Source organism: Callospermophilus lateralis, chromosome 2 (genome assembly GCF_048772815.1).
Source record: "Callospermophilus lateralis isolate mCalLat2 chromosome 2, mCalLat2.hap1, whole genome shotgun sequence".
Taxonomy (NCBI): domain Eukaryota; kingdom Metazoa; phylum Chordata; class Mammalia; order Rodentia; family Sciuridae; genus Callospermophilus; species Callospermophilus lateralis.
In genome coordinates, this window is record NC_135306.1 from 103,486,751 (window position 1) to 103,499,357 (window position 12,607).

At 36.5% G+C, this 12,607-nt stretch overlaps 1 protein-coding gene across 1 annotated transcript; it reads right to left on the bottom strand.

The window, feature by feature from the left end:
- Positions 1 to 11,419: 11,419 nt before the first annotated feature.
- LOC143391073 (olfactory receptor 8D2-like) lies at positions 11,420 to 12,354 on the bottom strand. The gene is given in 2 exon segments (XM_076843634.2): positions 11,420 to 11,787; positions 11,790 to 12,354. Coding segments are annotated over 2 exon segments (933 nt in total).
- Positions 12,355 to 12,607: the final 253 nt, after the last annotated feature.

Here is a 12,607-nt window from a genome sequence, read left to right on the forward strand (position 1 = left end):
CCCCCACCCTTAGCTGCGATAACTCAAAATATTTCCCACAAGCTTTTGGGGATTGTAGCTATCAACACAAAACAACAACTGTAGAGGCACCTGGTTTCTACCTCAGAGACTAGAGTAGGAAAGATACAGGTGGAAGCTCATTTCCCTTCACACTGGCTATACCCACCACCCTGAATACAGAGGCTCAAACTAGGAATAGACAACGCCACCTACTGGAAGCAAGGAAAACAGTGTTCTGAGAGACTTTTTTTTTTCCTCTCTTTCTCTTTTCTTCTCTCTCTTCCACAACTTCAGCATATGTGAAACCAAGAACTGAGCATGAACAACTGAATTACCAAAGTAATATAATATAGAGAAATTGCATATACCCCACCTCCCCCCATTTTTTTTCTGTATTTCTATCTTACTTCCCTTTCCCTTCTCTTATTTCTCTTTTCTTCCTTGTTATTTCTTTTCTTTTCTTTTTTTTTTAATTCATATTCTCTCTATACCACTTTCAATCTCCTAACTTTTGCTATCTATACATAGGGTAACTATCTAAATAGGAGGTTGAGTCTATACATTCTTCCATAAATTACCAGTCGAGTGGTTAGAGTTCTCCAAAGGTGCTAAGTTAGTTTAACCTCATTCCCTCACTCCTTTCTCTTTAAGTATAACATCCTTCATCTGAAATTAAGTTTTCTATATGCCACCAGATATGGTATGCCTTTTATGAAACTAAGGAATATATTCTTAAGTAATAATTAAATCCAACATCTATAGTCTTAGAATCTAACTATAAATGTATTAATAATGAAAACTTGTCCTTAGATAATGTACTGTTGATATTGGGATCTGTTAACATTGTCTTTCTCCGAAAAAGAGGGATATTGGAGCTATTCAAGAACAATACAAATATATAAGGGGAAAAACATTAGCTCAACAGTTTCACAAAGCTAGAAAGAATCATGAGCAGTATGAAAAGACAAGGAAAGAAAGGACCACAAACAATACAGGTCAATTCAACATTAGATGAGGTAATATCTGCAGCTGATGGAATGTCAGACAAAGAGTTCAGGATATACATGCTTCAGATGATCTGGAGTCTCAAGGAAGACATTATTCATCAAATTCAGACAATGAAAAATCACTTTGACAATGAATTACATAAATAAATCCAAGAAGCAAAAGATCAACTCTATAGGGAGATAGAGGATATAAAAAACAAACAAACAGAAATCCTGGAAATGCAGGAAACAATAAACCAAATTAAAAACTCAAATGAGAGTATTACCAGCAGAGTAGAACACTTGGAAGATAGAACTTCAGACAACGAAGACAAAGTTTTTCAACTTGAAAAGAACATAGACAGCTCAGCGAGAATGTTAAGAAATCATGAGCAGAACATCCAAGAATTATGGGATAACATCAAGAAACCAAACCTAAGAGTTATTGGGATACAAGAGGGTACAGAGGTCCAAACCAAGGGAATGAGTAATCTATTCAATGAAATAATACTAGAAAACTTCCCAGACTTAAAGAATGAAAAAGAAATCCAAATACTAGAAGCCTACAGGACACCGAATATACAAAATCATAAGAGATCCACACCAAGATATATAATAGTGAAGATGCCCAACATACAGAATAAGGAGAGAATCTTAAAAGCCACAAGAGAGAGGAAGCAGATTACATTTAAGGGTAAACCAATCAGGATAACTGCTGATCTTTCAACACAGACTCTGAAAGCTAGAAGATCCTGGAACAACATATTTCAAATGCTGAAAGAAAAAGGGTTCCAACCAAGAATCATGTATCCAGCGAAATTAAGCTTCAGGATTGAAGATGAAATAAAAATCTTCCACGATAAGCAAAAGTTAAAAGAATTTGCAGCTAGAAAACCAGCTCTTCAAAACATCCTTGGCAAAACATTACAGGAAGAGGAAATGAAAAATAACAATGAAAACCAACAACGGGAGGTAGTACAATAAAGGAAAAACTAAGCATAGAGGAAAAACTAATCATGTTAAGTATCATACATAACCAAATATGGCTGGAAATACAAACCATATCTCAATAGTAACCCTAAATGTTAATGGCTTAAATGCACCAATCAAAAGACATAGGCTAGTAGAATGGATTAAAAAAAAAAAGATCCAACAATATGCTGCCTACAGGAGACTCATCTGATAGGAAAAGACATACACAGACTGAAGGTGAAAGGTTGGGAAAAATCATATCACTCATACGAACCCCGGAAGCAAGCAGGGGTGTCCATACTTGTATCAAATAAAATAGACTTCAAGCCAAAGTTAATCAAAAGGGATAAACAAGGACAATACATACTGCTCAAGGGAACCATACAACAACAAGACTTGACGATCATTAATATATATGCCCCAAACAATGGTGCAGCTACGTTCATCAAACAAACTCTTCTCAAGTTCAAGAGTCTAATAGACCACAACACAATAATCATGGGAGATTTTAATACACCTCTCTCACCAATGCACAGATCTTCCAAACAAAAATTGAATAAAGAAACCATAGAGCTCAATAATACAATAAATAACTTAGACTTAATTGATATATACAGAATATACCACCCAACATCAAGCGGATACACTTTCTTCTCAGCAGCACATGGATCCTTCTCAAAAATAGACCATATATTATGTCACAGGGCAAAGCTTAGCAATTACAAAGGAGTTGAGATACTACCATGCATTTTATCTGATCATAATGGAATGAAATTGGAAATCAATAATAAAATGAGAAAGGAAAAACCCTACATCACATGGAGATTAAACAATATGCTACTGAATGAACAAAGGGTTACAGAAGACATCAAAGAGGAAATTAAAAAATTCTTAGAGGTAAACGAAAACTCAGAAACAACATATCGAAATCTTTGGGACACTATGAAAGCAGTACTAAGAGGAAAATTCATTTCATGGAGTTCATTCCTTAAAAGAAGGAAAAGCCAACAAATAAATGACCTCATACTACACCTCAAAGCCTTAGAAAAAGAAGAACAAATCAGCAGCAAATACAGTAGAAGGCAAGAAATAATTAAAATTAGAGCAGAAATCAATGAAATCGAAACAAAAGAAACAATCGAAAAAATTGACAAAACTAAAAGTTGGTTCTTTGAAAAATTAAATAAGATTGATAGACCACTAGCCACACTAACAAAGAGAAGAAGAGAGAGAACCCAAATTACTAGCTTACGGGATGAAAAAGGCAACATCACAACAGACAATTCAGAAATACAGACGATAATTAGAAATTATTTTGAAACCCTATACTCTAATAAAATAGAAGATAGTGAAGGCATTGATAAATTCCTTGAGACATATGAATTACCCAGATTGAATAAGGAAGATATAAACAACCTAAACAGATCAATATCAAGGGAGGAAATAGAAGAAGCCATCAAAAGACTACCAACCAAGAAAAGCCCAGCACCGGATGGATATACAGCAGAGTTTTACAAAACATTTAAAGAGGAACTAATACCAATATTCCATAATCTATTTCAGGAGATAGAAAAAGAGGGAGAACTCCCAAATTCATTCTATGAGGCCAATATCACCCTGATTCCCAAACCAGAGAAGGACACCTCAAAGAAAGAAAACTACAGACCAATATCCCTAATGAATTTAGATGCAAAAATCCTCAATAAAATTCTGGCAAATCGTATACAAAAACATATCAAAAAGATTGTGCACCATGATCAAGTAGGATTCATCCCTTGGATGCAAGGCTGGTTCAATATACGGAAATCAATAAACGTTATTCACCACATCAATAGACTTAAAGATAAGAACCATATGATCATCTCGGTGGACGCAGAAAAAGCATTCGACAAAGTACAGCATCCCTTCATGTTCAAAACATTAGAAAAACTAGGGATAACAGGAACTTACCTCAAAATTATAAAAGCTATATATGCTAAGCCTCAGGCTAGCATCATTCTAAATGGAAAAAAACTGAAGGCATTCCCTCTAAAATCTGGAACAAGACAGGGATGCCCTCTCTCACCACTTCTATTCAATATAGTTCTCGAAACACTGGCCAGAGCAATTAGACAGACGAAAGAAATTAAAGGCATAAAAATAGGAAAAGAAGAACTTAAATTATCACTGTTTGCGGATGATATGATCCTATACCTAGAAGACACAAAAGGGTCTACAAAGAAACTACTAGAGCTAATAAATGAATTCAGCAAAGTGGCTGGATATAAAATCAACACGCATAAATCAAAGGCATTCCTGTATATCAGCGACAAATCTTCTGAACTGGAAATGAGGACATCTACCCCATTCACAATATCCTCAAAAAAAATAAAATACTTGGGAATCAACCTAACAAAAGAGGTGAAAGATTTATACAATGAAAACTACAGAACCCTAAAGAGAGAAATAGAAGAAGATCTCAGAAAATGGAAAAATATACCCTGTTCATGGATAGGCAGAACTAACATCATCAAAATGGCAATATTACCAAAAGTTCTCTATAGGTTCAATGCAATGCCAATCAAAATCCCAACGGCATTTCTTGTAGAAATAGATAAAGAAATCATGAAATTCATATGGAAAAATAAAAGACCCAGAATAGCAAAAGCAATTCTAAGCAGGAAGTGTGAATCAGGAGGTGTAGCGATACCAGATTTCAAACTGTACTACAAAGCAATAGTAACAAAAACAGCATGGTACTGGTACCAAAACAGGCGGGTGGACCAATGGTATAGAATAGAGGACACAGAAACCAATCCACAAAATTACAACTATCTTATATTCGATAAAGGGGCTAAAAGCATGCAATGGAGGAAGGATAGCATCTTCAACAAATGGTGCTGGGAAAACTGGAAATCCATATGCAATAAAATGAAACTGAATTCCCTCCTCTCGCCATGCACAAAAGTTAACTCAAAATGGATCAAGGACCTTGATATCAAATCAGAGACTATGCGTCTGATAGATGAAAAGGTTGGCTCTGATCTACATATTGTGGGGTCGGGCTCCAAATTCCTTAATAGGACACCCATAGCACAAGAGTTAAAAACAAGAATCAACAAATGGGACTTACTTAAACTAAAAAGTTTTTTCTCAGCAAGAGAAACAATAAGAGAGGTAAATAGGGAGCCTACATCATGGGAACAAAGTTTTACTCCTCACACTTCAGATAGAGCCCTAATATCCAGAGTATACAAAGAACTCAAAAAATTAAACAATAAGAAAACAAATAACCCAATCAACAAATGGGCCAAAGACCTGAACAGACACTTCTCAGAGGAGGACATACAATCAATCAACAAGTACATGAAAAAATGCTCACCATCTCTAGCAGTCAGAGAAATGCAAATCAAAACCACCCTAAGATACCATCTCACTCCAGTAAGATTGGCAGCCATTATGAAGTCGAACAATAACAAGTGCTGGCGAGGATGTGGGGAAAAGGGTACTCTTATACATTGCTGGTGGGACTGCAAAATGGTGAGGTCAATATGGAAAGCAGTATGGAGATTCCTGGGAAAGCTGGGAATGGAACCACCATTTGACCCAGCTATTGCCCTTCTCGGACTCTTCCCTGAAGACCTCAAAAGAGCGTACTACAGGGATACTGCCACATCGATGTTCATAGCAGCACAATTCACAATAGCTAGACTGTGGAACCAACCCCGATGCCCCTCAATAGATGAATGGATAAAAAAAATGTGGCATTTATACACAATGGAGTACTACGCAGCACTAAGAAATGACAAAATCATGGAATTTGCAGGGAAATGGATGGCACTAGAGCAGATTATGCTAAGTGAAGCTAGCCAATTCCTAAAAAACAAATGCCAAATGTCTTCTTTGATATAATGAGAGCAACCAAGAACAGAGCAGGGAGGAAGAGCAGGAGGAAAAGATTAACATTAAGCAGAGTCATGAAGTGGGAGGGAAAGGGAGAGAAAAGGGAAATTGCTTGGAAATGAAAGGAGACCCTCATTGTTATGCAAAATTACATATAAGAGTTTGTGAGGGAAATGGGAAAAAAATAAGAAGATAAATGAATTACAGTAGATGGGGTAGAGAGAGAAGATGGGAGGGGAGGGGAGGGGGGATAGTAGAGGATAGGAAAGGTAGCAGAATACAACAGTTACTATTATGGTATTATGTAAAAATGTGGATGTGTAACCGATGTGATTCTGAAATCTTTGTAATGTTTTGAATAAAAAAAAATAAAATAAAATAAAAAAAAAAGAAAAAGAAAGAAATGCCATCTTGGTAAGAAGACGGACTCGGGTCTCCTGTTCATGCCAGGTCCTTCATCTTGCTTTGAATGATGAAAATATGCTAAACATTTGTCGTTGGCCAGGCTTTTAAACATTTGTGTCTCTATATCGAAAATTTTGAGGCAGATTAAAAATGTTGGGCTCTTTTGGAGAAGATGGGACATCAAGGATATTCTTTTCAAAGATTGATTTTATAGCAATACAATACAATACAAAGGCATGGAAGACTAGTAGCAATGAACAAAGGCTTCTTGGGATGAGTGGATCATTTTTGTTTCCTATTGTCTAAACAATATTCATTCAAGATAAACAAGAAGTTAGAAATATGTTTAATATTCTGTGAAAAAATGAAAACTCTACTTGGGATCATATCTTCCTTTGTTATCTATATCTCTTGGAGTCTTCTATGTGAAGACGGGTGCTCAACAAGACAAGAAATACCAATGAATGCAAAAACCAGAGGATTTCAGGGAAGCAAACAGTTCAGAGTCATGGAAACCCGGGGAGATGCCTGCATCAATGTTGCTTACATTTATACCTGGAATCATTCCCACAGATTCTGTGACCCAAGTCATAAAGATGTGACAAGGCAGGACTGCTAGAAAAGTTATTAGAAGAACATGACCAACTGGAGAGGACGATAGAAAGAATGTTCCCAAGTAAAGCTAAATGTTGTATGGGGGTGGTACTGTCACTGTCTCCAAATGTCCTCCTATTAGACATGACACAGTTGCCATAAAAAAGCTAGACACTTACCTGGATCCTGCACAGAGACTGATGTTCTTAGAAATTGCTCACTTTGTGCAATATTTTTATTTTTTAGTTATAGGTAGACACAGTGTCTTTATTTTACTTTATGTGGTGCTGAGGATCCAACCCAGTCCCTCACGCATGCTAGGTGCGTGCTCTGCCTCTGAGCCATGACCCCAGCCCACAGATCCCTCTTATGGCTGACAAAAAGCAATCCTTTCCTACTGCCTGATGCACACGTTTATATGTTAAAGACAGAATTATTGGTTGGCTAAAAATAAAACATCAAATTATTTATCCAATAGTAGAAACCCTCAAGCAAATAACACTTAGCTTTTCCAGTCTGAAAAGCATAAGGGTGGTATGAAAAGCACTTCTAATGGGATTTTTAGTGAGCTTAGGGAGCTCATTAGAAAAATCAAACACACTCATACACATATAAGTCCCCCAAGACTTACAGAGCACAAGATTAAAAGAGTGATCAGTATTTAATAACCCTCTGCAAAAGTCATCTTATTATGCTCTGTAGCTTCTGTTGATACCTGTCTCAAGAGTGGTGAAAAAATTTCCAGATTTCATATTCTCAAGTTGTTGATGAGGATTCTGTAATGCGGAGAATTCAGGACAATGATTCCCAAAGTGAATCAGAAGTCAGTTCCTAGGTTTGACAAAAGAGTTCATCAATTGGTTTAAAAAAAATGGGAGAAAGGATAAGAGTAATATGAAATTTTCCTAAAGCAGGATTTATTCAATTTAAAGACTTTTCTTCTTTGAGGTTGTCTTGCTTACCTTTTAAAATGTTTTTAAGATCCCAAATATTCTCTCATTTTATATGTTGCCAATGTAGATAATCATATATTTTGTTGTTTGCTTATATTTGTGTATTGTGGCTGGATGATTTAGTTAGCAAACCATATATTAGGAAAACTTAGTTCCTTATTGAAATTTTGTTCTCTTGGAAAATCGAAATTCTGAAAATTAGAGTGGTTAATATAGGACAGAATGAAGAACATAGGAAAAAAATATTCTATTTCTCTTCCCATCCAAGGGCTTGGGTCAGAAAATTTCTAGGACCCTTAGAAAAATTGTCCATGGACTCCTTCGCTTTGAATCAAACTTTAATTATTAGTACCCAATCACTATTCTGCCTCTTCTCCTATAACATCTCCTGTGACTGAAATTTCTTTCATTCAATGATTCTAGTGGTTTTCATCGACTTTTCCTCATTCCACCTGCCTAAGGTTCTTCCCATTTGTGACAAGTGAGAAGTATATCCTTCTGACCTAGAGTCACTTCAGATATTTTGTGCTTACCAATCACAAATACCAGGCTTTCACCAAAGAACTACATTGTTTAAGGAAATTGATTAAAAAGCATCCAAGAATCTCTAATGAATTTTACACATAAATGTACATTAACATAATTGACTCAGAACTCAACTTACTTAGTAAAGTTTCAAATCTCCCCAAATAAAAATAGCAGTGTTAACTATAATAATTGTTCTTTATATTGTTACTTTTGGCAATATCATGTAGAGATGCTTATTATGTAGTAGATATTGGTGTAAGCACCTCACAAATATAATACTAATTTTATCAAAGTAATTATTTCTTAGGAAATCATTGAGACTCTGAAACTTTGGTTATTTATGTATAAAATTACAGAATTCAATATATCATTTAAAAAATTTCTTAATGCTGTAACTTTATGAGAAGGAAATTTACACAAAAAGCAAAAAGGCAATCTTTATGGTCCAATTGTTGTTTAGTTCAGAATTTCATGCCAATAATTATTCTTGATGAAAAGATAGAAAGGACCCTGGATTGACACATAGGAGAATCATGTATACTCTTTGTTTTATACTTATGATTGGTGGTCAAGTTAAATATATTGAATTTTAATTTTCATATCTGCAGCTTTCACAGGGAAGTTATACAAACATGTAATATATAATACCACATACAATATAGAAATTAAGGTACTTTAATAAACTCCAACATTTACCCAAAAGAAAACCCAGGAAGTAGTACTCTGCAATTAATACCATTTTCTCCTCTCATTTATGTGGATAGTTTTCTGGACAAAATCGTTCTGTGTATAGATGATGATGAAGGTAGATTTGTTGCCTGCAAATAGCACACAGGAAGCATATAGGACCTAGTCTTCCTTTCTCCAGGTAAGAATGTATTTGACTAAAGTAAAGAAGTTCAGAAAACTTAGAAAGGTCTCCACTTTTAGTTAATATCAGGGGTAAAAACAGTTTCAAAAACATAAAGAAGTGAAATCATTGTAGTGGTCATGGTTGGTTATAAATGACAGGTATTGATGGGCTATGAATGTATTTAACCACTAGTCTCTAAGATGTAGAATATAAATCAAAGAAAGATACCATTTTTATATAATGACAGATACTGATAATAACTTGGACTGAGCACATGCTCCCTTTTAACATTTGAACATATATCTTAAAAGAGTTGAAGTGATGTTTTGTGGTTTTAGGACCAACAGAGTTTTATAATTGTTTTCCTGTGATACTGCCCAGTCAATACTCTAAAAATCCCAGAGAGAATATGTAACTTTTAAATTGATCTCAGAGGTCCTTGTGTCCCTGAAGACCCATTGGTAGACTAAAAAAAAAAAAGTCTCCCTAAAGATATCCATACCAGTGTCCCAACATCTGTGAATGTTACTTGAATGTTTGAACGTTACTTTATATGGAAAACAAGGGAAAGAAAGACTTTTTGCACATGTGACATGTAAGGATCCTGATATGGGGAGATCATCAGATGTTATTCAGATGGGCCTTACATGTAATCAAATGTATCCTGATAAGAGATAGCAGAGACCACAGAGCAGAAACTGGAGTGGAACAGCCACAAGCTAAGGCAGCCAGCAGCCCCAGGAAGCTAGACAAGGAAAAAAATGGATTCTCCGCTGGATACTCCTTGATTTGACAGCTTTTTCATTACTGTGACCAAAGCACCAGACAGGAACAATGTAGAGGAGGACAAGTTTATTTTGGCTCACAGTTTCAGAGGTCTGAGTCCACAGATGGCTACTCCATAGCTCTGGGCCCAAGGTGAGGCAGAACATCATGATAGAAGGGCTTGGCAGAGGAAAGCAGCATGGCAATCAGGAAGCAGAGATTGACAGCTCTGCTCACCAGGGACAAAGTATAAATCCCAAGGTGTGCCCCCAGTGACCTACCTCTCCAGTCACAACCTACCTGCCTATAGTTACTACCTAGTTTATTCTCATCAGTGGAGTAATCCAATGATTAGGTTAAGGTTCTCATAACACAACCATTTCTCTTCTGCTAACTTGAATTGTCTAACACATGAGCTTTGTGGGGAATACCTCATATCTAAAACATAACACATAGACGAAATGAGGCCTAACTGAAACCTTGATTTGGGCTATTAAGACTATTTTTAAATCTGACCTCTAGAATTATATGAGAATAAATATCTTGTTTGGAGACACTACATTGGTGGAAAATTTTATGCCAGATTATTTTGGAGTCTAATGAGTCCAAGACTATGATTCATTATTAGCTACTTACATGGAAGAGCTTTCCACTCTTCCACATACATAGGTTTAAGCCATGTGCAGGTCAAGAGACTGACAAGCTGAGACTGGAGGCAGAACAGGGTCTCATTCACCACACACATGGTTATAGTATGGAATTGTGAGAGGTAAGAAAAGGTCTCCTGTAGTCACACTTGTCTGGAAACTGAAACTAACCACTGAAATAAATGTTTCACTTACTTAAAAGGAAGAATACATTTTCCATTGATCATCTGGACTGTTGTCTTACAGTCTCTATAATGTTTAACTTAAGTCCTATAGTCTGCAGCTTGACAATTTTGTCAAAATGAGTCTAAACTGAAAAAAATTTATATAGTATAATCAAATTTAATCTCTTTTTAAAGAAATGTCATGATAAAGGCTAACTATTCCCTCAAGACGACTAAGCCAGATACTTCTGTGCAATGCCTCTTCATGCTAGATAAAACACCACATAGAAAGTAGTACTTTGAATTCAATGGAAATGGGATTACCAACTAAATTAGCACATAAACCCACTGATACATAATTTTATCTCAGACTCTCCTTCCCGTGGAACTACATCCATCCAGATTTCCAACAGAAAAAATATTGTTTTTATAATCATAAAAATCTTAATGTTTATTTGTCTTCCCTCTACTGCTAACTCCTATTTCTTTGAAAAATATCAGAAAACTGTATTGCTCAATAATATTAAAAATCTCAGTCATTTCAAGCATAGACTCTGCATTTTTTAAATAAGAAAGCTTTCTCTTTGGAAAACAGAAAGAAATGTCAAAAATCCTCTGATACCATTTCATCTGGTTCGTTTCTTCTTGATTCCTTCAAGTACCTGCTTCATCAGGATGACTGCCTCCCCCCAACCACCCTTCTCAGTGCGTTCTTCACATCCTTGTTTCTGAGGCTGTGGATCAGGGGGTTCAGCATGGGGATCACCGTGGTGTAGAACACAGAGGACACCTTCTCCTGGTCCATAGTATTGCTGGAAGGAGGCTTGAAATACATGAATGTTATAGACCCAAAAAAGACACCTACAGCCATGAGATGGGAGCTACAGGTGCCGAAGGCTTTGGACCGGCCCTCAGTGGAGCGAATATGGAGGATGCTAGAGAGGATGAAAGCATAAGAGATGAGAATGGCCAGAGTAGGACCTAATGTATTAACTCCTCCACTAATAAACAGCAGTATCTTATTGATATGGGTGCTGGGCAAGATAAAGTCAGCAAGGGCAGAATATCACAAAAGTAATGACTGACAATATGAGACCCACAGAAGGACAGCACTGACATGCAGGAAGTGTGGACTGTGGCCCCAAACAAACCCAGGGAGTACACCAGAGCCATCATGATGGAGCAGACCTTGTGGGACATGACAACGTTGTAAAGCAGTGGGCTACAGATAGCAACATAACGGTCATATGCCATGGCTGTTAGAAGGTAGCCTTCTGCAATGGCCAAAGAAAGGAACGTATAAAGCTGAGTCATGCACTCTGGAAAGGAGATGATGTTCCTCTCTGATACAAAGTTCACCAGCATCTTAGGGGTAATGACAGAGGAGTAGCAGAGATCAATGAAGGACAAATGACTGAGAAAGTAATACATTGCAGAGTGAAGTTGAGAACTGATGGCAATTAAGAGGATCATTCCCAGGTTCCACACAACTGTGACCACATATATTCCAAGAAACAGGAGGAAGAATGGCAACTGGAGCTCTGGGCGTTTTGTTAACCCTTCAAGGATAAAATCAGTCCCTGAAGAGAGGTTTGAAGTAGCCATTTTCTTACAAAATAGTATCTGTTAAAAGAGATAAAAGAGGGACATTAAGCTTATTTTCTGATTTCCAAAGCAGAATTTCATACTCTTTTGGTGGATTGCATTTCTGACACCCTCATGGATAACATGACTTCATCCTTACCAAGGACCTCTTAAAACCTCAAGGACAAAGATTCTAAATGAAACCCAGAGCCATGGTTCCACCCAAACCCAACCATGCTGAAAACTTCTCTTGAAGTCAATGTCACTTCATTTG